General features: G+C 42.0%; 1 protein-coding gene and 1 pseudogene across 6 annotated transcripts in view; both read left to right on the forward strand.

Annotated features, from left to right (window-relative positions):
- Positions 1-18,292: 18,292 nt before the first annotated feature.
- On the forward strand, positions 18,293-21,178 carry LOC139003159 (large ribosomal subunit protein uL11-like; annotated as a pseudogene).
- Positions 21,179-23,280: 2,102 nt separating this feature from the next.
- The window catches only part of ZMYM4 (zinc finger MYM-type containing 4), a 120,494-nt gene continuing 118,014 nt past the window's right edge, over positions 23,281-25,760 (forward strand). For 3 of the 6 annotated variants that reach the window (XR_011470220.1, XM_070404702.1, XM_070404706.1), the window contains exon 1: positions 23,281-23,652. Coding sequence is in view for 3 of the 6 variants with exons in the window: in XM_070404702.1 (XP_070260803.1) it covers positions 23,605-23,652 (48 nt within the window). In the remaining 3 variants the exon portion in view is untranslated. Of the gene's footprint in view, positions 23,653-23,824; positions 23,840-25,760 lie in introns of those variants that run through there. The other 3 variants (XM_070404703.1, XM_070404705.1, XM_070404707.1) reach the window with 3 other exon arrangements.

Here is a 25,760-nt window from a genome sequence, read left to right on the forward strand (position 1 = left end):
ACCCAATGCAAGCCCGGAAATCTTAGAAGATTAAAATCCCCAAAGAATTCTCTCTCTCTCTAGCCTCTTGCTTTCTCCCTGGCACTCTCTTGCTCTGTGACCCACACTCCCCCATGTGCCTCCATAACCATGTGGCCTTAAGCAGCCTCATTGCCCATGGCCATGCAGACCCCACACACAATGGACTGCAGCTGAGAACACAACTACTGGTAAATAACCCAGACAGAAAATTTAGTTTTCATTAAACACACACACACATATACACACTGATAGATACAGCAAAGGGCTGAATTATGGCATTTGTAGTGATTTAAAAAAAAATTCAACTTGTATTCTAAATTCTCTGAAATGAGGCATGTTATTTTTTATTACTTTTTCAATAAACTTTCTATTTTAGAGTAGATTTAGTTACAAAAATTTGTAAACATAGAACAGAGAGTTCTCTTATATCACACACTGTTTACCTCATTGTTAACATCTTTTGTCACAATTAATGGACCAATATTAATATGTCATTATAAATGAAACTCTATGCTTTGTTCAGAGTTCCTTAGTTTTTGCCTAATGTCTTATTTCTGCTTCAGGATCCCATCCAGGATGCCACATACATTTAGCCACTATTTCTCCTTAGGCTCCTCTTGGTTGTGACAGTTTCTCAGACTTTCCTTGCTTTTGATGACCTTGGAAGTTTTGGGGAGCATGGTCAGGTATTGTAGGATGCCCCTCAACTGGGATTTGTCTGATGTTTTTCTCATAATTGGTTGGGAGTTACAGGTTTTGGGGAGGAAGACCACAGAAGTAAAGTACCATTTTCATCACATCATATCAAGGGTATGGATCTCACTTGTTGGAATGTTGTTTTTATAATAAAAAAATAAATGTGCTTTTTTAAAGTTCTGCCTCAGAACATATGTGATACATTTTCTTATATGGTAGTAGAGGCCCAGTGCACAAAATTCGTGCACAGTTAGTTTCCCTAGGCCTGGCCAGCAATCAGGGCCGTTCAGGGTCTTCCAGCTGCCAGCTGGGGTCTTCCTTTGTTCCACACCACCCACTGGTGGTCAGTATACATCGTAGCAATCAATCAAACTCCTGGTCTCCTGGTTGAACTCCCGAGGGGACACTTTGCATATTTGCTTTTTTTATATATAGATTTTAAGATGTAAGTTTGGTTGCTATACCAAAAAGGAACAAAAATATTAAAACATGATAGAAGTCAATTTCTTTCTCTCAAAAGAGAAAGCATGCCTTAACCGGTTTGGCTTAGTGGATAGAGCATCGGTCTTCGGACTCAAGGGTCCCAGGTTCGATTCCAGTCAAGGGCATGTACCTTGGCTGCGGGCACATCCCCAGTGGGGGGCGTGCAGGAGGCAGCTGATCGATGTTTCTCGCTCATCAATGTTTCTAACTCTCTATCCCTCTCCCTTCCTCTCTGTAAAAAATCAATAAAATATATTTTAAAAAAAAGAGAGAGAAAGCAGTTCAGAGCTGGTAGGGCAATGTGTTTCACAAAGTTGGTAAAAGACCCAGGTTCCTTCTGTCTTATGGGTCTATCTTTCTTAACAAGTGGCTTCATGGCTACAACAAAAACTTTTGTGGTTGCCTGGCTAAGAAGGGTGCTCTAGAGTCTGCCATCACATCTACATCCAGTGGAAAAGAGATGATATACTTTTTCCTTTTAAAGATACATCTGGAAGTTGCACATTTTATTCATTCTGCTCATATTCCATTGGCTAGACACTAGTCATATGGCCATACCTAGCTGCAAGGAAGGCTGGGAAGTGTAGGCAACTCTATGCTCAGCTAAAACTTCTATAACAATTGAAGAAGGGGAGGCTGAATTTTGGGGAGACAGTTAGGAATCTTAGCCAAAGCTGGAATGTAAGCATCCTAAGAGTGAAAGATACATGTGGAAGATCCAGAGGGGGAAGGAAAATCTAATTTACTGGCTATTAATCATTACCTTCATTACATTACCACCAAAAATGTCAATGTGAACACCAGAATTTTTTTCTTCTTCTAATGTTTTTTTGGCTACCCCACTTTTCCTCCACATAGTCCTCAATCTCATGCCATTGCCACCTCTCTCTATCCCATCCCATCCTCCTTTTCTGTCCCAAACTTCTCAATTCACGTGAAGTGGTTTATCAAGCCAAAGTCATGCCCCTAGGGTTTTACCTTCTATTTAAAGAGGATTATCAAGTTGCTAGTGGTTTGGTGCATGAATTCGTGCACATTGAAAGAAAATTAATTAGAAGAAATATTTTAATATTGTTATTCGCCCTTTCTCTATAAAAAAAGTGTCAGAGTGAAAGAAAATTAGTAAAATGTACATGAAAATAATATATAAATTAATTAATAAATAAACAATAATAACATGATATAACTACAACAAAGACCTGATATGAAAACAACAAAAACATGATATAAAAACAACATTGATACAATGACTGATAAATTGATTAAACTTATTCTAATATCTCCCTGTATACTACATTAAGAGTAAAAACACTTTCAGAATGCTTGACTAATTTTCCTTGTGATGAAGTATTTACAACTTTTACTTTAATGTCACGTGCTCTTTGAACTTGAGAGAAAGCAACATATAACTGACCATGTCCGAAAACGGATTCAGGTAGGAATATTCCTACTCTGTCTAGAGTTTGTCCTTGTGATTTATTAATAGTCACCACAAATGCTGGCATCACAGGAAACTGTCTTCAAATAAATTTAAATGGGAGGCCAGTGTCAGAGGGGGACAAATCAATTCTTGGACTCAGAACAACCTTTCCTTCTACAGATCCTGTTAGTTCAGCCTTGATCATATTAGGTCACAATCTTATGATAATAAATCATTGAAGCAAAAGCAAAGGAACTATTTATTGAATGAATATTTTCCATGAAATTTTTACTGTCATAATCTTCATTTATCATTAATTTTTTAAAAATATATTTCTTTATTGATTTCAGAGAGGAAGGGAGAAGGAGAGAGAGATAGAAACATCAATGATGAGAGAGAATCATTGATTGGCTGCCTCTTGCACATCCCCTACTGGGGATCGAGCCCACAATGCAGGCATGTGCCCTTGGCCAGAATCGAACCTGGGACCCATCGGTCCGCAGGTTGACGCTCTATCCACTGAGCCAAGCCGGCTAGGGCCATTTATCATTAATTTTTAAAAATATGCCGGGTATTCTGGAAAATTTATATCATTTGGAGAAACTTCGCCTTTGCTACAACATCGAGTAAATTTCCCATTAGATGGTTTTTCATCGGGGAAATTTAGGGATAGGCAACATTGACATGTACCAGTCATTCCACCACAACTGTGTTCGATAACTGCATCCTCATTTACCTCATTTTCGCTATGAAGGCAGTTCCTACCAGTATTGGTAGTACTTGTTGATGACTGCTCTTCAGACATATTCTGTCGATGACGCCAGCTTCTTTAGGTTTCAGAGGTACATTGTGGCAATAGTTGGTCTTCAGACATATTCTGTAGACAATTTTGGCTTCAGAATGTCAACAAAAACATGACGTCGTTACCCGGCGCCCACAGCCACCATTTGCAGGCTGGGCTGGGCTGTGAGCTGCATTTTGCGCCATGGGGTCTTGGCTGCATTGGCTGAAATTCGGTGGCTGTTGCTCAGGGTGGCGGTGGGGCCTGTGTCCCATTTGGGGGAAGCCGAGTGGTGCTTTGTCGGCCAGGTCTGCACTGCAGTTTCTCTGTAAATGGCAAGTATGCCTTATGGCAGCTCCTGCATTGAGCCTCTGCCCCCTGGTGGTCAGTGTGCATCATAATGACCGGTCGGACAGTGGGAAGGACACTTAGCATATTAGTCTTTTATATATATAGATTCTCCCAAAGACAAACCTTCCCTTACAAAAATTGTTAAAAATTTCAGCACCTTTTACAGTAAGAACAACCTTGCCATGAACAGAGGAGGTAAAATTTTTTGGTCTGGCACTCCTTGAACATTTCTTCACATGGGAACCGGGAGTATAAGCTGAAAGCCATGGTATATATCAGGCTCGCTGGCCCCATGTAAGACAATAACTTTGGAAAAGTTTGTTCTCAGGTGCCTTTGGTTTTCCCCTATACTCTGCCCTTCTTCCTCAGCCTCTCCTTCTTTCTTTCCCTTTGTGGCACTCCCAAGCCATCCTCCTGCCTTTGCATTCTCTAAACAATCCATGAACCACATTTTTTAAAAAATATATATTTTATTGATTTTTTACAGAGAGGAAGGGAGAGGGATAGAGAGTTAGAAACATTGATGAGAGAGAGACATCGACCAGCTGCCTCCTGCACACTCCCCACTGGGGATGTGCCCACAACCAAGGCACATGCCCTTGACCGGAATCAAACCCGGGACCTTTCAGTCCGCAGGCCGATGCTCTATCCACTGAGCCAAACTGGTTATGGCTCCATGAACCACATTTGACTACGACATAAATAACAGTGGGGCATCTAGTTACTGCATTACATTTAAAAAATATATTTTAATTGATTTTTAGAGAGAAAGCAAGGGAGAGGGAAAAAAACATAGATATGAGGGCAGCACATCGATCAGCTACTTCTTGCACACCCCATACCAGGGATTGAGCCTGAAACCTAGGCATGTGCTCTTACCGGGAATTGAACCGGCAACTTTTTGGTGGATGGACGATGCCCAATCAATTGAGCCACATCAGCTACAGCTCCATTACATTTTAACAGGGACTAAAGGCCTAAGAGGTGAATGTCTAAATGGGAGAATTTCAAGTATCTTATCCTTTTCAGGGAAAACTCTTCATCCTGGGTGCATTGCTTACAACTCTTGCACATAAGACAGTGTATATCATCCTCACATTAATTTTAAGTGGCATTATAACCCTTATTTTGTGGATAAATTGAGGCTCAGGGAGATGCAACAATTTGAATCCAGATCTGTCTGATTTCCCAAGTCTGCACTGCTTCCACAATAGCAGCTGTGAATATCTTTTACTGAAGAAAAGAAATGTAAGGATTGCCTCAGTCTCAAGGGGCCACATCTTCTCAAGAGCTACCCCTAGACAGATCTTGGATGAGTATTAGCAAGATAGGGAGTGGTTGCAAGAGATGGGCCAGACCCAGTCCCTTTTATGATGTTTCACAAGAAGTGGTGTACATCAGAATCATCAGGAGCCTTACTCAAAATGTGGCCTCCTGAATTCCTTCCCAAATTACTAATTGCAACCTCCAGGGACACCGCCCTGGAATCTGCATTTTAAATAAGACTTTCTAAAGCAGCGGTTCTCAACCTGTGGGTCGCGACCCCTTTAGGGGTCGAACGACCCTTTCACAGGGGTCGCCTAAATACATCCTGCATGTCAGATATTTACATTACGATTCATAACAGTAGCAAAATTATAGTTAGGAAGTAGCAACGAAAATAATTTTATGGTTGGGCGTCACCACAACATGAGGAACTGTATTAAAGGGTCGTGGCATTAGGAAGGTTGAAAACCACTGTTCTAAAGCATTTACTCTGGGGAACCTGAAATTTTAATGAATAAACCAGTGGTTTATTCATTCCTGCTGTTATCAGAGAGGAGTGTGGCTTGTATCCTCTGGATGCTGCTGGGTGAAGTTCTTGCAATAACCCAAGACAGTGGTCGGCAAACTGCGGCTCTAGAGCCTCATGCGGCTCTTTGGCCCCTTGAGTGTGGCTCTTCCACAAAATACTGACTTCTGCGCATGGGCCATGAAGTTTCAATCGCAATGTACGTGCACGCCCGCACGTGATATTTTGTGGAAGAGCCATGCTCAAGGGACCAAAGAACCGCATGTGGCTCGTGAGCCGTAGTTTGCCGACCACTGACCCAAGAAAAGGAGTTTTCTAAGACTCGCACAGGAGGATGCAATATAGTAGAAAGCTTTATTTTCATGGAATTACATCCCTGGGATTCCAAAGGCCCGTTTCCCTTGGTCCAGTCATAGAAGAAGTGTAGCTGGGGTTTCAGCAGATTAAAAATCAGAGCCAGAGTCCAGAGTTTCCTTTCCATGTTGGAGCCCCGTCCAGTTCAGCATTAAGCTAGCTGCAGTCCATTAGTCTATTCTCTATTGTGTATGTGGGCCATGTAGGCAAATGCAAGGAAACAGGAGCAAAAGAACACTGCAAGAAGGAGAACCTCCCTCCCAGGAGCATGCCTGTGCCTTTTCTTTCTTTCCTTTTCCCCTCTCATCACCTACCCCCTAACTGGGCACATTTCCATTAGCTTCCTCACTCCCAAGCTCCATAGGCACCTCCTTTACTTCCATAGCTTGTTTTCTAAGCCCATTTCTTCTAGGAATTATTTTTTCGACCTCTGTGATTTACCCAATAAATGTTCTCTTACAAAAAAAAAAAAAAAAAAAGAACACTGCAAGCCCTAGTTGGTTTGGCTCCGTGGATAGAGCTGGTTAAACATGGAGAAGTGTGAGAACCATTTCTCCTGCGCTTCCAGTGCAGAAGCCAGATCACTAGCTTTTATATTGCTAGGAGCACTTATATCTATATACTTAGCAAATCTAGATTTTGTAGGACCTGAGCTTTCACAATTCTAGAGGCCCTCTCCAAGAATATGAGTGCAATATGACTATGAGCGTGAATTTTTGTTTAGAATGAGAAAAAGAAATTAGGACAAATTATTGAAGACTCAGAGATTCAGATCTCTCTTTTCTGGGATCTTGAGGCAGGTTTCCAGAAATGCATACACAAAAATGCTTCTTGATCACAAACTGCTTCCTCTCTTTAACTCCCAGCAGCTCCCACCTCTCACAGGGGCCCCTGCAAATGAGGGCCCTGAAACATGAACTTCATTAACTTTACAATAAATCCTCCTTCCTCCTACTTTCCTCATAGGACAAAGTACCAATCTTCCCTCCAGTGGCCTTTGCTTTAACCTAGCTCCAGTAAATACACTCAAGGTCAGCTGTTAAACGGATTTAGCTGGGGAACAATCCTGGCAGAATAAACTTCTGATATTGGAAGAGAAAATGGATTTTTGGACCTGAGAGAGTTATCCCACCCCATTTACCCTAGTGAATCTGGAAACAGCAAGGAGCTTGGGAGTATTCCAACATGTTTATGTATTTGCTTCATTCTGGCAGTGCAAGCTGGGAAATAAAATTCTTTCGGCTTGAATTTATTAATTCATTTATCTTATCAGAGGTATTTCTTTCCTACTATTGAGAAATTCTCTCCTATTATTGAGAAATTCTCCTACTATTGAGAAAATATCACCTTGTATAAGAGAATACACATTAGGTAAGAGAATAAATAATTTCTTAGTAAATGCAATTTGTTTAGTAGATAAAAACTGGTATCCAAGACAGGGGCCTTAGCAGTAAAAATGTTGAGAAGTGCTGTTCTGGTCCAAAGTTCCTTACTTCCCAGATGCTAAAACTGAGGCCAGAGAAAAAGATGTGTTCAAAACCACATAGGCAGGCAATAGCAGAGCCAAAACAGAACTTTTGGTTCAGGCTTTTCTTTGACCAGACAACTTTTCCAGCTTAAAATCTTGGTTTCCAATAGATGGCATAGGAATGACTCAGGAAGCACACAATAACCTCCTGTTAAATTGGATTCAGAGTTTCTGGCAACCTGCTAAGGAGGTGATGGACCAGGCTAGTTCTCTGCTGAGAAGAGTGACAATCAGCCTAGTACTGTGGGAGAGTTAGTTGGTAGTCTGTACCAAAAGCCTGGAATATGTCCTGGTGGGTAGCTCAGTTGGTTAGAGTATCATCCCAATACACCAAGGTTGTGGGTTCACTCCCGGTTAGGGCACATTTAAGAAGAATCCAATGAATGTATAAATAAGTGGAACAACAAATTGATGTTTTGTTTTGTTTTGTTTTTCTCTCTCTCTCTGTCTCTCTTCCTCTCTCTCAGATTCAGTAAATAAAAACTTTTAAAAAGTCTTGAATATATGTATACTTCTGACCTTGAAATTCCACTTCTTGGAATTGATTGTAAAGATATACTCAGAAGTGAGTGCAAAGGTATATACATATACGTATGTATAGATGTATGTATTTACAAACATACATATATTTATTGCAGAACCATTAACATACAAATTTTATGCGTACATGTAACTAAAATATCAGCAGGCTTGCCCTGACCGGTTTGGCTCAGTGGCTAGAGCGTCGGCCTGTGGACTGAAGAGTCCCAGGTTTGATTCCGGTCAAGGGCATGTACCTCAGTTGCGGGCACATCCCCAGTAGGGGGTGTGCAGGAGGCAGCTGATCCATGTTTCTCTCTCACCAATGTTTCTAACTCTCTATCCCTCTCCCTTCCTCTCTAAAAAATCAATAAAATATATACTTAAAATATCAGCAGGCTTATTGTGAAACCTAGTGATCCTTTTCCTACCAGTCCCCACCCATCAGTTCCACTGTCCAGACTGTCCACTATGCTACCTGTATTATTTTATTGTGCTTTGCTTTATTGTGCGTCACAGATGCTGAATTTTTTCCAAATTGAAGGCAAGGCCCTCTACCAACAAAAAGAATACAACTCGTTTTATTGTGATACTTGCTTTATTGTGATGGTCTTAAACTGAACCCACAATATCTCTGAAGTATGCCTGTACTTTCATGCCCTTAATCATATGCTCATACTGCTATTTCTTGATTTTTTAAGTTCAGACATTATTCATTGATTTCCTATTATGGTAAGTGAGGATTTAGCTCCTTATACTCACTGTTCCCACTTCCTCTCTTCATTCTCCCAGTATCACAATTGTTTGTTAAATCAGTAATCAGTATTTGCATCATTATGATTTCATAAGAATTATTCACTCGTTATGTGAAGTATACTATGATTGCACTTAGTTTTTATCCTCTTGTCTTTTCTAATCATTGCTTCACTTTTTTTTTTCAGTGTAAAATTTTTATATTTAGAATTAGGCAGCTGGACTCAGTTTAGATGATTCCAATTTTGTTGGCAACATCCAAAGCATCATAGTCAGGAGCCAGTCGAACATATATGCCTTCTTCTCGCCATCAGGCCTAGGGCAGAAAGGGCAGCCTCAGTCCCTGCTGTCCTCACTGGCCCCATACCCTCCACCCAGTCTTTGGGGCACCAGGAGTTCCTTTGTTCATGTCTTTCTTTTGCCAACAGTGGTTTGTCTGTCATCTGATCAGGGTGTTGACCTTGGCCACATCAATGTCATAGAGCTTCTTCACAGCCTGTTTGATCTGGTGCTTGTTGGCCTTGACATCCACAATGAACACTAGTGTATTATTGTCTTCTATCTTCTTCAGAGCTGACTCGGTAGTCAGGTGTTCTAACAACTGGTAGAACTTCATAATTCTAGTGTTATTCGCTAATAACCATAACCAAGATCACAAATGTTTCTCCAAATTCCTTTTTTGTGAATTTTACAATACTTCCTTATTCAAATTTGTTGACTCGCCCTAGCTGGTTTGGCTTAGTGGATAGAACATCAGCCTGCGGACCAAATGGTCCCAGGTTTGATTCCAGTCAAGGGCATATACTTTGGTTGCAGGCTCCTCTCCGGCCTGGGCCCTGATCAGGAATTGTGCAGGAGGCAACCAATCAATTTGTTTCTCTCTGTTTTTCCCTCTCTCTTTCCTTTTCCCTAAAAATCAATAGAAAAATATCCTTAGGTGAGGATAAACAAAAACAAAGAAAAAAAAATGTTGACTCATCTGTTAATTCAACATCCACTAAGAGAAAAAAGGGTCTTTCCATTTATCAAGGGCCTAGCATGTGCCTGGCATTAGGCTAGCCATCCGCAGACATGACCTTCTTGGATCTTCCCAGGAACTTGCAAGATGGGTGTCATTATCCCTGCACAAAATTCCTTGGGGACCCTCAGCCCAGCCTTCCCCCTCTCACAGTCTGGGAGTCCTCAGGGGATGTCCTACTGGGGAGTGGGGAGCAGGCCTAAGCCGCAGTCTGGCCTCCCTCTGTGGGAGGCCACTGGTCGATCAGGGGAAGGTGCCAGCCCCATCATCCCACTGCTGCTGCCACTGCCGGCCACTGCAGCCACTAAGGTGTTTTCATCAACATGGACTCCAGTCCCTTCACTGCAAAAAAATGACAACTTTCTTTAGGCATTTTCAAGATGTCTCTGTCATAGGATATGACATTGCTTTCTTTTTGTTTGTTTTTTTATCCTCACCTGAGGATATTTTTCCATTGATTTTTAGAGTGTGGAAGAGAGAGGAAAAGACAGAGAGAAACATCAATGTGAGAGGGACACTTCAATTGGTTGCCTTCTGCATGAGCCCTGACCTGGGCCCCGGCCAGGAAGGAGCCTGCAACCTAGGTACATGCCCTTGATCAGAATTGGTCCACAGGCTGAGGCTCTAACCTCTGAGCCAAACCAGCTAGGGCAGGATATGACATTTCTTAGCCCCTCCAGCAGTGGACCTTCATTTTTTCCTCCAGGAGTGAGGTGAGGTGGAAAAACCCTAGATCATCTTCTTTGACTCTTATTACCCAAGTTACCAAGAACACTGCCAGTGGCATACAGGAAGCTTAGCCAATGAGCAGTAAGAAAAGGTGTTTCCTCTGCAGCTCACGTGCAGAGGCAGGACTGCTGGTGCACTGTCTCCCAGAGCGGGTGGGCCCCCCTGTGTGTTGTGTCTCCACTCCGGGCCCGCACCCAGCCCCAGCGGCCACCGTGCTGCAGCCGCTGGGGCCAGGGGTGGGCCCCCTGAATGCACAGCTCCCTCCTGAGATGGTCATGACTGTCATGGCATCATGGCTAATTTGCATATTACCTCTTTTATATATATATATTTTATAATGAAAGTCATGTAAATGTGGTTTCTCCCTCTTTCTTTTTCTCTCAAAATCTTATTGTGCTGTACTCACTCTTCTTCTTCCTGTGATGATATGAGATGATTCGATACATACGTCATGAGATAAAGTGGCTGCACAAAAGAATGATTCACATTCCAGGTGGGATGGAGTGGGATGACATGAGATTTCATCACAATACTCAGAAGGGCACATACTTTAAAACGTATGAATTGTTTATTTCTGTCATTTTCCATTCAATATTTTCATACCACAGTTGACCTCAGGTTACCTAAGACATGGAAAGTAAAATGCAGTAATAGGAGACTGCTATAACCTGAAGAATTTTATGATAAGATTCGTGGTGACATTAATAATGAGATTTTTGATATTTTATAAACAAAATGTATCAGCATTTGGAAGATCAGCATAATGTACTAAACCAATATTTTCCAAATGATTCACGCATGTTGCTATAAAATTAATCATAGGTAGAACATCCACTCAAGATAGGAGACAAATGTATTTTAATGTAAGATAATGCAGAATTCATAAACATGACTTCAGATTAATTGATACTAACCTTTTATTCACTACTCTATGTTGATTATTGGTGTAATACCAAAGAAAAATGTCCATATCCACAGGCTTTTAAGATACTTCTCTTGCCCTAGCTGGTTTTGCTCAGTGGATACAGTGTCAGCCTTCAGACTGAAGGGTCCCGGGTTCAATTCCGGTTAAGAGCACATGCCCGGGTTTCGGGCTTAGTTCCCAGTATGGGCATGCAGGAGGCAGTTGATCAGTGATTCTCTCTCATCATTGATGTTTCTATCTCTCTCTCCCTCTCCTTTCCTCTTGAAATCAATAAAAATATATTTAAAAAATAAAATAAAATACTTCTCTTTTCCAATTACAAAATCTGTGTGAGGCCAGATTTTGTCCATAGATTTCGATCAAAACAGCATATCACAATAGACTGAATGCATATGTGAGAATCCAGCTGTTTTCTAGTAAGCCAGACACAAAAGAGGTTTGCAAAAATGTAAAACATTCCATTTTTCTTACTAACTTTTTTGATTTGGAAAATATATTATTTATATTAGCACACAATGGGTTCATTCCTATAATTTTAAATACACTGATAAATATATATATTTTAAATATCTTTTTATTGATTTCAGAGAGGAAAGGGGAGGGAGAGAGATAGAAACATCATTGATGAGAGAATTATGGATCAGCCGCCTCCTGCACGCCCCCTAGTGGGGATAAAACCTGCGACCCAGGCATGTGCCCTTGACCAGAATCAAACCCGGGACCCTTCAGTCCGCAGGCCGACGCTTTATCCACTGAGCCAAACTGGCCAGGGCCTGATAAATATTTTAAAACTTTCTGTTTTAACTTTAAATATGGTAAATAGTTACATAAACACTAGAGGCCCAGTGCACGGCATTCATGCACTCGGGAGGGGGTGCGGTCCCTCAGCCTGGCCTGCGCCCTTTCACAGTCTCAGAGCCCTGGGGGGAGATGTCCAACTGATGGCTTAGGCCTGCTCCCTGTCTCAATCAGACATCCTTAGCACTGCCGTGGAGGCGGGCCACTGCGCTTGCCAGCCATCAGCCTGGCTTGTGGCTGAGAGGTGCTCCCCCTGTGGGAGCACACTGACCACCAGAGGGCAGCTCCTGCATTGAGCGTCTTCCCCCTGGTGGTCAGTGTGTGCCATAGTGACCAGTCGTTCCGCTGTTCGGTCAATTTGCATATTACACTTTTATTATATAGGATATGTATAAAGCTCAATCATTTTTAAGAGTGTGAGGGGGTTCCTGACACAAAGAGCTTGAGAACTGGTGATTTAGAGGCTGAGTGCAATATGATCAGAGCAGTTTTCTTTTTTTTAATCCTCACCTGAGGATATTTTTCCATTGATAGAATGAGAGAGGGAAAGTCAGAATGTAATGAACATTCTAACATCTCAATGCAAAGAAGTAGCCAACGTACAGGGAAAATGTTTCAACTCAGTAAAAAACTTTAAGAATACTCAAAACTACAAGAAAGTACCATTTTTAATCTGACTGACAATGCTCAAGAATTCTGGTAATAGATTTAGTTGGTGAAGGTGCAGGGAAACAGTAGTTTTCATACATAGATGTTGGATAAACAGACCTTTACTAAACATTAACATCTATCAATATTTAAAATATACATATGTATTGACCCAGAAATTCAACTTTTAGGAATTTATACTACAAATGTATGCATATTTGTTTAAAATTACATATATACAGCAAAAAATTGCACATATGTGTAAAAAATGGACTCTAAATGTACATAGAGGATGGTTAAATAAGTTAAGTATTCATACAATGGCATAAGATGAAGCATTTGAAAAGAATGAGTTCGTTTTATGGGACTAATATAGCATTATCTCCAAAAACTTTTTAAAAAATGTATTTTATTGATTTTTTTATAGAGAGGAGGGAGAGGGATAGAGAGTTAGAAACATCAATCAGCTGCTTCCTGCACACCCCTACTGGGGATGTGCTTGCAACCAAGGTACATGCTCTTGACCGGAATCGAACCTGGGACCTTTTGGTCCACAGGCTGACGCTCTATCCACTGAACCGAACCAGTTAGGGCTCCAAAAACTTTTGTTAGTGAAAAAACAAGGTATAAGGTGCCAGCCTCTATGAAAAATATATGAGTGTGTGTGTGTGTGTGTGTGTGTGTGTGTGTGTGTGTGTGTGTGTTGTAGATGTGGCTGCCTCTGAAGTGGAGAATTAGATGGCTGCAAGATAATAATGGAAGGGAGATATACTTGTTACTATATAACCTTTCATATCTTTTTTATTCTTAGAGAGAGAGAAACATCAATTTGCTTTTCCACTTATTTATACATTCATTTAAAAAATATATATTTTTATTGATTTCAGAGAGGAAGGGAGAGAAAGGGAAGGGAGAAACATCAATGATGAGAGAGAATAATTGATCGGCTGCCTCCTGCAAGTCCCACACTGGGGATTAAGCCTGAAACCTGGGCATGTGCCCTGACTGGGAATCAAATTGTGACCTCCGGGTTCATAGGTCAATGCTCAACCACTGAGCCATGCAGCTGCGCTATTTATGCATTTACTAGAGGCCCGGTGCATGAAATTCGTGAATGGGTAGGGTCCCTAGGCCTGGCCGGCAATCAGGGCCAATTGGGGCCTTCCTCCCCCTGGCTGCCAGCTGCCAGCCTGGGGCCTTCCCTCATTCTGCACCACCCCTTGGTGGTCAGTGCACGTCATAGTGAGCGGTCGAACTCCCAAGGGGACAATTTGCATATTAACCTTTATTATATAGGATTGGTTCATTCTTGTATGTGCTCTGACCGGGGGTTGAACCCACAGTCTTGGCATATCAAGACCATCCCCTAACCAACTGAGCTACCATGCCAGGGTCTTTTATATCTTTTTGAAATTTCACATCAGGTATATATATTATATTCAATTTTTTACATAAATAATTAAGAAAAAGAAAATAGTTCCCACAACAGTTGGTGAGGGTCTTATCTATGGTTGATGCAGTGAAGTTGACAGCTAGAGACTGATATGACAGACATTGCAAAGGTGGAACTGATTGGTCTTATTCATAAGAACCAACAACTGAAAACAACCCAAATGTCCACCAATAAAAGAAAGAATAAACAAATTGTGGCATACTCACAAAATGGAATATTACTCAGCAATAAAAGAGTGAACTACTGATATAAGCAACAATGTGAATGAACACCAAAGACATTCTGTTGAGACAAAGACTTCAGACACAAAAGAGTACAATTGAATGACTCCATTTATATGAAATTGAAGAACAGGTAAAGCTAAGCTATAGTAATAGAATCAGGATAATGGTTGCTTAAAGGGTACTGGGGATTGAGCGGAAGGGGGCATGAAGGTACTTTCTATCTTGATTGGGGTGGTGGTTACATGAGCATATAAATTTACCAAAATATTAAATTATACACTTTAGATCCATGTATTTCACTGTATCTAATTTTACCTGAATAAAGCCCTGACCAGTTTGACTCAGTGATTAGAGCATCAGCCTGTGGACTGAAGGGTCTCGGGTTCAATTCCAGTCAAGGGCACGTACCTCAGTGGCAGGCTCGATTCCTGGTCCCCCGTCAGGGTGTGTGGGAGGCAACCGGTCCATCTGTCTCTCTCACATCAAGGTTTCTCTCACTCTGTCTCTCCCCTTTCCTTCCATTCTCTCTAAAGAATCGATGGAAAAAATATCCTCTGGTGAGGATTAACAAAAATTATTATTTTTTTACCTAAAGAACAACACACAAATAAACAGCCTGGTCAGGTAGCTCAGTTGGTTAGAATGTCTTTCTGATACACCAATATTGTAGGTACAATCCCCAATTAGGGGCGCATGCAAGAATCAAACAATGAATGCATAAATAAGTGGAACAACAAATTGATGTCTCTCTCTCTCTCCTTCCCTCTCTCTCAAATCAATAAAAATTTTTCTTTAAATAAATAAACAAAACCTGATGTAGTGGAAATAACGTAAGTGTTGGTGTTAAAAATCTTTGAATTTGAAAACTATTTCTATTCCTAGGTGTGTAAAGTCCCATAATCTTGATAGACTTTAATATTTTTATCTATAAAATGGGAAAGTTGTTTACCTCATTTCAGTTTATTGTGGTAAAATATATATAACATAAATTTACTATTTAACCATTTTAAGTGTACAGTTCTATAGCATTAAATACATTTATTTTTTAAAAAATATGTTTTTATTGATTTCAGAGGGTAAGGAGAGGGAGACCGAGATAGAACATCAATGATGAGAGAGAATCACTGATCGGCCACCTCCTGCGTGCCCCACACTGGAGTTTGAGCCCGCAATCCGGGCATATGTTCTGATTGGGAATTGAGTCATGACCTCCTGGTTCATAGGTCGATGCTCAACCACTGAGCCACGCCGGCTGGACTAGGTACATTTAGTCCACATTATCATTATTCCTATCTGTAACTTTTTCACTTTACCAAATGAAACTGTACCTATTAAACACTAAATCTCTATTCCCTTCTCCCCTCAGCCCCTGACACCCATGCTTCTGCTTCCTGTTTCTGTGAACTGGACTACTCTAGATACTTTATATAAGTGGAATCATACAATATTTGTCTTTTTTGTGACTGGCTTATTTCACATAGCCAAATTCTTCAAGGTTAATCCATGCTGTAACCTGTGTCAATATTCCCTTGTTTATTTATTTTTTAAATGACAACTTTTGATTTTTTTAATACATATTTTTATTGCTTTCAGGGTGGAAGGGAGAGGGAGAGAGAGATGAAACATCAGTGCTGAGAGAGAATCATTAATCGGCTGCCTCCTGCACGCTCCACTGGGAAGGGAGCCCACAACCTGGGCATGTGCCCTGACCGGGAAATGAACCGTGATCTCCTGGGTCATAGGGCAACACTCAACCACTGAGCCATGCTGTCTGGGTGATCCTTTTTGTTTTTATAGAATTGGCAGTAATGGCCCCATTTTATTTATGATTTTACTTATTTGAACGTCTCTCTTTTTTCCTTAGTCAATCTAGCTAAAGTTTTGTCAATTCTATTGAATTTCTTCTCACTGGGTTTTTGAGGGTTAAGTAACATTTAACATTCCTAAGGAAGAAATATGCCCTAGCCGGGTTGGCTCAGTGGATAGAGCGTCAGCCTGGGGACTGAAGGGTCCCAGATTCGATTCCGGCCAAGGGCACATGCCTGGGTTGTGGGCTTGATCCCCAGTGGGGGGCGTGCAGGAGACAGCCGATCAGTGATTCTCTCTCATCATTGATGTTTCTATCTTTCTCTTCTTCTCTCTTCCTCTCTGAAATCAATAAAGAAATATATTTTTTAAAAAAGAAGAAATACAAATGGTCAAAAGTTACATATATATTTTAATATATTTTATTGATTTTTTACAGAGAAGAAGGGAGAGGGATAGAGAATTAGAAACATCAATCAGCTGCCTCCTGCAAGTCCCCTACTGGGGATGTGCCCACAACCCAGGTACATGCCCTTAACCGGAATCGAACCTGGGACCCTTCAGTCCATAGGCCAACGCTCTATCCACTGAGCCAAACCGGGCAGGACCAAAAGTTATATTTTAATTATTTCCTTAAATAATTCAAAGAAATTAAGTTAATAGTAAGATACCATTATTTTACCCAATTGGCATTGTTATTAACAAAACCCAGCTGGAATTCATCCTCTTGTGTGTGGGCTTAGTTACTAGAAGGAGATTCTTAGGGGAGCTTAGGGAGACTGGTAATATTTTATTTATTGATCTGGGAGCTGATTATATGTTTTAAAAATTCATCAAGCAATGGGGAGTTATCATTTACTTGGTGTAGACTTATAGTTTTACATGACGAAAAGAATTCCTGAATTGGATGCTGGTGATGGTTGTAGAACAATGTAAATGTTTTATTTAATGCCAATGAATTGTACACTTAAAAATGGTAAAATAGTAAACTTTATATGTATTTCACAAACATTTTTTTTTTTGTAAACATATTTTTTTCATGGATCATGGATCGGCTGCCTCCTGCACACCTCACCCTTGGGATCCCGGGCATATGCCCTGACTGGAATTGAACCCTGACCTCCTGGGTTCATAGGTTGATGCTCAACTACTGAGCCACCTTGGCCGGGACAAAATTTTTTTTAAAACATTGTTTTACACTTATAATTTGTACACTTCCCTGTATGTAAGTTATAGTTTAATTATTTAAAAAATGTAGTACCTAGTTTGGGAGCTTGTAGTAAGCTGACACTGCTGGTGCAAGTGTAACTGATATCTTTCTGGAAGGCAATCTGTATCAAAAGCCATAAATTTTGACTAGGCAATTCTACATTTAGGAATTTATCCTAAGGAAATATTTAAGATGTTTGCAAAGATGTGTGTAAAAGGACATTTACTGTAATGTTGTTTATTATAATGTTGTTAACAGAAAAAAAATAAATAATATAGAAAACACTTAATCCTATATAATAAAAGGCTAATATGCAAATCGACCGAACGGCAGAATGACTGGTTGCTATGACACACACTGACCACCACGGGGCAGACACTCAATGCAGTAGCTGCTCCCTGGTGGTCAGTGTGCTCCCACAGGGGAAGTGCTGCTCAGCAAGAATCCCTGAGTTGGGCTCACGGCTGGAGAGCACAGCTGCGGTGGTGGGAGCCTCTCCTGCCTCCCCAGCAGCGCTAAGGATATTGGCCTGCCGGCTTAGGCCCACTTCCCCTTGGGAGTGGGCCTAAGCCAGTAGTCGGACATCCCCCAAGAGCTCCTGGACTGCAAGAGGGTGCAGGCCGGGTTGAGGGCCCCCCTGAGTGCACACATTTTGTGCACTGGGCCTCTAGTGTCCTATAAAAGGGGACCAGGGCTTTCTGGATTTCATCTTAGAGGAGGCCTAGGTGCAACTTCCTTCAGTTGTCTTCAGTGTAGGTTCATCTGACACCAGCCACATCCACCATGCTGCCAAAGTTCTATCCCAACAAGATCAAAGTCATACACTTGAGTTGCACCAGTGGGGAATCTGGTGCCATGTCTGCCCTGGCTCCCATGATTGGCCCCCTGGGTCTGTCTCCAAAAAAGGTTGGTGATGGCATTGCCAAAGCAACCAGTGATTGGAAGGGTCTAAAGCAAGTATGTTAAACTCTCGGCCCACAGGCCACATGTGGCCCACAACGAATATTTTTGCGGCCCAGCCAATATAATGGTAAGAAACATTTTAATAAGAATTTTGTAACTTTATTTTTACAGTATCCTGTTATACATAATCTATATATATAAAAGGCTAACGTTGGAAGGGTCCCTACACTGTGGTGCTGACGACCCCCACTGCTCTCAAGGTAGACGGCGTTGCGACCTGGATCCATCACACTCACGTCCGGTCAGCGGACCCGTCCACGGTCCAAAAAGACTTCATCACCAAATGGAGCGTCGAAAGAGATCAACGCAACCCACTGAAGCTCAAGCTACGGCGTGCTCCACCTGCCTGATGCTGGTGACATAACTCGCGATCACTCCTGTCGCCAGGAGCCCCCACAATAGACTTAGATGATGCCTGCATCTGCATGGACATGGCTCCAAAGAGACAAGGACAATTTATAGAAAAATCGGGGATAGACTTTAGTATCACATGTTTAATAGCGGAAGATTTGGCTGCCTGAAAGCGGCCATGATGCCAGTGTTATGTTTCATTGTGTTAATATGTTACATTAACCTTTAATTCTCTTGCAGGTTTGAATGTATAAAAAAAAAAAAAAAAAAAAAAAAAAAAAAAAAAAAGGCTAATATGTTAAGTGTCCGACTGTCCAACCAGTTGCTATGACTCACACTGACCACCAGGGGGCAGATGCTCAATGCAGGAGCTGCTGAGCTGCAGTGACTTGGCAGCGGCGGTTCTCGGGTGACACACCCCAAAACCAGAGAGGAGGGAGCCCGATTTCCTGTGGGGCCACGTGATTCCACCTTCAGCTGTGGGTTATGTTGTTGCTGGGGCACTGTTGGCCTGAATCTGGTTTACTGCACACCTGAGTTTGTGTTCTACACTCTGTATGACAGCAACTTTGCAGAGTGCCCTCTCCCACTCTGGGACCCCTTGGGGGATGTCAGAGAGCCAGTTTTGGCCTGATCCCTGCAGGCCAGGCTGAGGGACCCAACCTGCTGGAGGGACCCCGCTCATTCTGCAGAAGACCTTTGAGCCACTGTGCCACCCCACGTGCAGCCGGCCGGGGAGGGACTGTGGGAGGTTGGTTCCAGGGTGTGTCCTGCCCATCTTGGCCAGTCTTGCTGGCCACCTTCTAATTCAGTGGTCGCTAACCTTTCAGACCTCACGGACCACCAGTGGTCCTCAGTCTACTGGTTGGCGACCGCTCTTCTAATTAATTTCCTTTCAATATGCATAAATTCATACACCAGGTCACTAGTTATTAATAATGAACTACAATGTTCGCTAATGACTGATTACTATAATCATGTTGCATTCATTTCCCTTATGTGCTTTACACACAGGCACACCATTTTTCTCCACTAATACTAGCAGTGAATATTTTAGCAGCAGACTGCCAAGTCATTAGTCTTGTATTGACTTGTTTGGTGTGTGCAACAGGAAGTATTTCACTTTCAGAGAACAAGAAAAATAGGTTTATTTGCATTACACTTATTAAACTGTGCAGTTATTCAGTGTCTGGTAAGTTAATGTTCAAGAAAAAATATTAATTTTTATTATAAGGTTCTATTATTTTATGTTGACGATGATTCATTTATTTCAGCCCTTTGTATTCAGCATGTCTTTATGGAAATAAACCTACGTTTCTATGAAAATTGAAGCTTTTTTTTGTGTGGCCCACATAAATGTAAACCTTGTTTATTTGGTTAACCGTGTTAGCCTTTGAGTTTGATATGCTTGATCTAAAGATTACAGTGAGCCCTGGCCAGGTAGCTCAGTTGGTTAGAGTGTTGTTGGAAATTCTAAGGTTGCAGGTTCGATCCCTGGTCAGGGCACATACAAGAATCAACCAATGAAGGCATACATAAGTGGGACAACAAATCAATGTTTCTCTCTCTCTCTTTAAAAAGTTAATAAATTGCCCTGGCTGGTTTGGGTCAGTGGATAGAGCATCAACCTGCGGACTGAGGGGTCCCAAGTTCGATTCCAGTCAAGGGCACATGCCAGGGTTGTGGGCTCTGTCCCCAGTGGGGGGGCATGTGGGTGGTGGCCGATTGATGATTCTCTCTCATCATTGATGTTTCTATCTCTCTCCCTCTCCCTTTCTCTCTGGAATCAATAAAGATATATTTAAAAAATTAATAAATTAAAAATAAAAAAAAGATTACAATGAAACTGACCATTCAGTACAAATAAGCCAGATTGAGATAGTACTTTCTGCCTCTGCCCTGATCAGCAAAGTCCTCAGAGAACTGCCAAGAGACAGAATGAAGCAAGAAAACGTTAAGCACAGGGAAATATCACTTTTTTAATTGATTTTTTTTCTTTTCCTTTTTTAGAGAGAGAGAGAGGAAGGGAGAGGAGAGAAACATTCTTGGGCACATTAGATTGAACCAGAAACCTGGGTATGTGCGCTGACCTGGAATGGAACCGGCAAACTTTCAGTGCATGGGATGATGCTCAACCAACTGAGCCACACTGGCCAGGGCTGGGAATAACACTTTTGGTGAGATTGTTAAAATTGCCCAACAGATACAGCACCGATCTTTAGCTAGAGACTCTCTGGAACCATTAAAGAGATCCTGGGGACTGCCCAGTCTGTGGTCCTCAATGTTGATGGCTGCCACCCTCATGACATCATAGATGACATCAACAGTGGTGCATTGGAATGTCCAGTTAATTAAGAGCCACAAAGGAAAATATTTCAATTAAAGATCTTTTGACAACAACAACAACAAAAAATGCGGGGACCCAGAAAAATATATGCTCTAGTTATACAATGAAATATATGAAGCCATAAAAAGGTTGTAGGCTATTATTTATCAGCATGATAATATGTTTATGCTACATCAAGTGAAAAATGTTAGATATAAATATTAAAGATATAAAAAGCAACAAAAAATTTGACAATGATAATCTAGAAACAGTTTGATATAGGAAACAGCCTTAGGCTGGGGGTCAAGATAACTGGTTTAGCCCTGTTGTTACTAACCCTTTGGGTAGTTTCAAGCAAGTCACATCTTTCTGGGCCTCTGTAACTCCATCTCTAAAATGTGGAGTTGGGTGAAATCTGGCTTTAAACTGTCTTCTGAAAAATGCAACATGTCTGTAATAGTGGGAGGTCGCATGAAAAGAAGAGAGGGGGCAAAGGGAGGTTTGGTGAGCAGGTTTATGGATTCCCTATTTCCACTTCAAATTTAGTAACTTCATTTTAAGTCATCAGATCTTATTAGAAGGGAATATTCCACTATTAATAAAAATAAAAATAGGTGGAAACTACTAGACCTTTCATGTACCCACTTTCCCTGGAACTACTTTTTCTTGGCTTTTCTTTTTATTTCCTTCTTCTTGCTCTGAACATGGAATGAAAGATTCTGACTGAAATATACATTGTAAAATTCTGGATGAAATATACATTTTTCTTTCTTTTGGCTCTTCTCCCTTTTTCCCTATGCAGAAGTGAAATTAAAGATGAACAGGCCTAAGCAAGAATCAGCATGGAAACTTCCAGCAATTTCGCAGATAGTTTCCAGGAAAATTAGGAAAGTTCTCAGTTTCAAAAGAGCCACTAAGTGATACACAAAAGCTAAAGTGACAAACAGAAGTTTACATCTCATTATCCTGTGATTTTAGGAGTTGCTTTTGAAAAAAAAATTTTTTTTTTTTGTCGTCATGGGGAATGATCTTCAGAGGCAACTTCTTTGCAGTTCTTACATATGATCTCCCTAAGCTATCATCATGAAAACCATTAGGGCAATTTTCTCCACCTTAAGGTAGGGGACTGGAATGGATAAAGAGGAATGAATCAAGGCCCCATTCTCTTCAGGCATCCTCAGCTTCGGTTTCAGGGCAAGATAAACCCAAATCTATTTCCCAGTTTTCTGATTAGAGATTAAGTTGCTTATCCTTTAAGTCAAATTCTCAAAGCAGCTACAATGGAGGTGAGTGAGGACACATAATATCTGCAAATCATGGCACATCTTCAGAGAAGAATTACAAATTTCTTAAAGTATTGTAGAACTTTAATCTTCTAGGTTAAAAAAAATTACCTCTTGCTTTGAAGACAGCTTGGTGCGTTGAAAAGCCTGGATGAAGGTGACTGAAATCTTCAGTCTATTCGCACTAGCCTCTAGGTGCCTTGGGACAAATTACTTCCCTTGACCAGGCTGCGATTTTACCATTGGAGTAGATGGTTCCTAAAATCCTCCTGATTTAGATATTCTAAGGACAAGTTATTGAGGAAACTGTCACCAGTTGTTTGTTCAGTCTTCAGAATCACCAAAGGATCTAATTTGAGGTTAGGCAGTCAGAGTTGGCCCTGAATGTTCTACGCTCTGTGCTTCAGACCAGGCTGTCTCAAGGCAGGAAGGCTGTGTCTCCTTGAAATGACTGGCTGTTCTCTCATTGATTGGAATTCTTCACCTTCAGAGGTCCACTGAGAACTTCAGTTCACCATCTTTTTCTCTATACAATGGTATTTCTGCAATCAGGTGTAAGATGGTGATCTGGACCACCCCCAACCACATTTCACCCAATTCTCCAGATAGCCCTTTCACTAATTTCTTTCATCCCTCCTTCATCACTGTGTCACGGTCCCTTTAAGACAGCGGCCATAGTTGAGTGGTGGGAGTAGCTGTTGGCAAGCAAAGAGACTTGCAGGATCTGGCCTACCCTGGGCCACTCACCGCGCAGGCTCAGGACCCGGGGCTTGATGGGAAAGGAAGGAGGGGCTTAAGGTGCGCCTGCGCATCAGGGGCGCGCGCAAGGGGCTGGTTTAGTGATCCCTTTAAGAAACCGCAGGCGGAGGAATTTCTCTGAGAGAAAATAATCCTACTCACGGGGCCCCTTGGAGGCCATTAACCCCCCGAGTCCCAGCCCCCACCCCCTTTCCTGGGCAGGCCCTACCGCCCACGCGCACACCCGTGGGATCTCAAGATATCCCACCCAGCGCGCGGCACCCGCCACCTCCCCACTTTCAGCACCAGGTTCGGCCGGATCCCGGGAAGCTGCCTTGAGGCGGCCGTGCCTGCAGTGTGGGCGGGGGCCGGGGGCCCGAGAGGTTCCACCGCCACCGCGCCGGGAGCCGCAGCGGTTCCAAGCGGGGCCCAACATGGCGGAGAGAGAGGTGGAGTCCGGCCCCCGAAGGAGGGTAGGTGAGGTGAGGCTGAACTCGGGTGGCGGGCGGCGGGGGGCGGGGCGGGAGCTGCGTCCCGGGCCGGGGCCGGGGCCGGGAATGGCCAAGCGCAGGCTCGTTGGGGGTCGCCGAGTCCCGGTTGGGGGAAGGTTGCGGGCAGGACTGAGGCAAGCTTGGGTCTGGAGCGCGCTGGAGAGTGGTCCCTCGGCAGGTGGGACAAAGATTTCCTGCTGGTGGGGAGGGGGAGGGGCGGGGGCTGTTTGCTTCTAAAATTCTTTTCCAGCATTGGGGGTCGGTTACTTGGGCCTGGGGAGGGAGCGTGTCATGATCTTAAGTGCATCTTTAACAAATCAGTCTGGAAGTTGAACCGGGGCGAGGACCGGTGCGGGTGGCGGTGGCGGGAATAAAGTCGTGAGGGGGTCTCGCGAGGGAGACCCGGAGGGTTCCTTGGTAACACCGTCGCGAAGTCATTTTCCTGCCTCTCTTACCTCCTCTCCCCGTAACCGTTATAGACCGGGGTAGAGGTCGTGCTCTTACCTGTGAACAAGTGGGGTCGTTGGCATGTCCTGATTTAGGAGGAAGATTTTTGGCAGCTATACATGCCGTGTTCTAGGCTAGTTTCGTTACCAACAATTCAGAACGTGGATGAGTATGGCAAGTTTTGTCAACACAAGGATGTACCTAACCCATCTGCAGAGGGGAAGCCAGTTCTGTAGTTGTTAAGTGACTTATAAAGTTTGTCTTGAAACTTTTAGAATTTAATTCCAAATGACTTTTTTTCAGATGGAGAACAACATTGTGCTATCGATTGAGCAATATTTTTCAGACTTTTACAGCTCCACCCCCCACTCCCTCCCTCGGCCCTAGCATGTGAAGCCGTGAGTTCGCTGTCAGGAATCTTCCTTTTGGAAATGGTCTCAAAATGATCAAATGAGCGCTAAACCAACCGCGGAAAAAAATTATTAACCTTTTTAAAAATGTGTTTTTATTGATTTTAGAGAGAGAGGAGGGGAGAGGGGCTTCGATGAGAATCTGAGAATTGGCTGCCTCCTCTGTACCCGCTTTCGGGGTTCGCACCGGCAGTCAGGGCCTGTGCCCCGACCAGGAATCCAGCCGGTGACCTCTTGGTTCATGGGTGCACGCCCAACCACACCAGCCGGGCACTACTTCATCTTTATTGAGAATGACCGTTCTTAGCACAAAATTAGCAATCTCATGATATTACATATAACATTTTGAGTAAGTGCTTATTATATGCCTGGCACTGTGGTTTCTAGGGAAAATTTAACTTCACATTAATTCTGTGTAAAACCCATTTTTCAGATGAGAAGGAATGTAGGCATAGCGGGGTTAAGTAATGAAGATCAGATATCTAGTTAAGACATTGAGCTGGGGTTTCAATCCAGGTTTGTCTCAACTACAGTGGTTGTGTCGGACGCCACATACGCGTTTCTTTAATCTGTGTTTCTCTCCTTAAAAGCCTGAATTATAAAGAACCAAAGAAGTGTCTAGTATTTTTTACAACAATTTATTAGGAAAATATTTTCAGCTACACAGCAAAATTGAAAAGTGTACAGGGAACATCCGCATACCCACAACCTAGATTAACCATTAACATTTTACTGTACTTGTTTTAATCACATGTTTAGCTATACTTTATCCGTCACCAGTTGTTTAGGCATTTCATTGTATTTTGAGCAATTTAAATTCAATGTTTATAGTCTTAGTTTTATAAAATTTTAGATCCTCCTTATGCAATAACTTGTCATAGATAGAACAGGTTAAGCTGAATGAAATAGGTCCAAGTGGTTCGTTTAATATAAATATTGGGTGTGGAATGCATGTGTTTTTAAATTTAAAATTTTTCTTCAAGCTTTGAGTTTTATTTATCTTTTTTTTTTTTTTTTTTTTTTTTTTTTTGCCTTTTGAGAATTCTTCTATTTTTAAAATCTCCCAATGTCTCTATACATTTTTCTCACATAAAACTGTGGAGAGTGAACCTTAAAAAAAAAAAAATTCAGAGCTCTAAATCTACTGAATTTGTTTTTTCTTAAAAAAAAGAATAAACCCCCCAAAGGAAAGTCAATAACTTTTATACAAATATATACAAAGAATTTCCCTCTCTTCCCCAT

The sequence above is a fragment of the Myotis yumanensis genome, unplaced genomic scaffold, assembly GCF_028538775.1.
Source record: "Myotis yumanensis isolate MYYU_CA2020_CCGP unplaced genomic scaffold, mMyoYum1.0.hap1 SCAF_2, whole genome shotgun sequence".
Classification (NCBI taxonomy): domain Eukaryota; kingdom Metazoa; phylum Chordata; class Mammalia; order Chiroptera; family Vespertilionidae; genus Myotis; species Myotis yumanensis.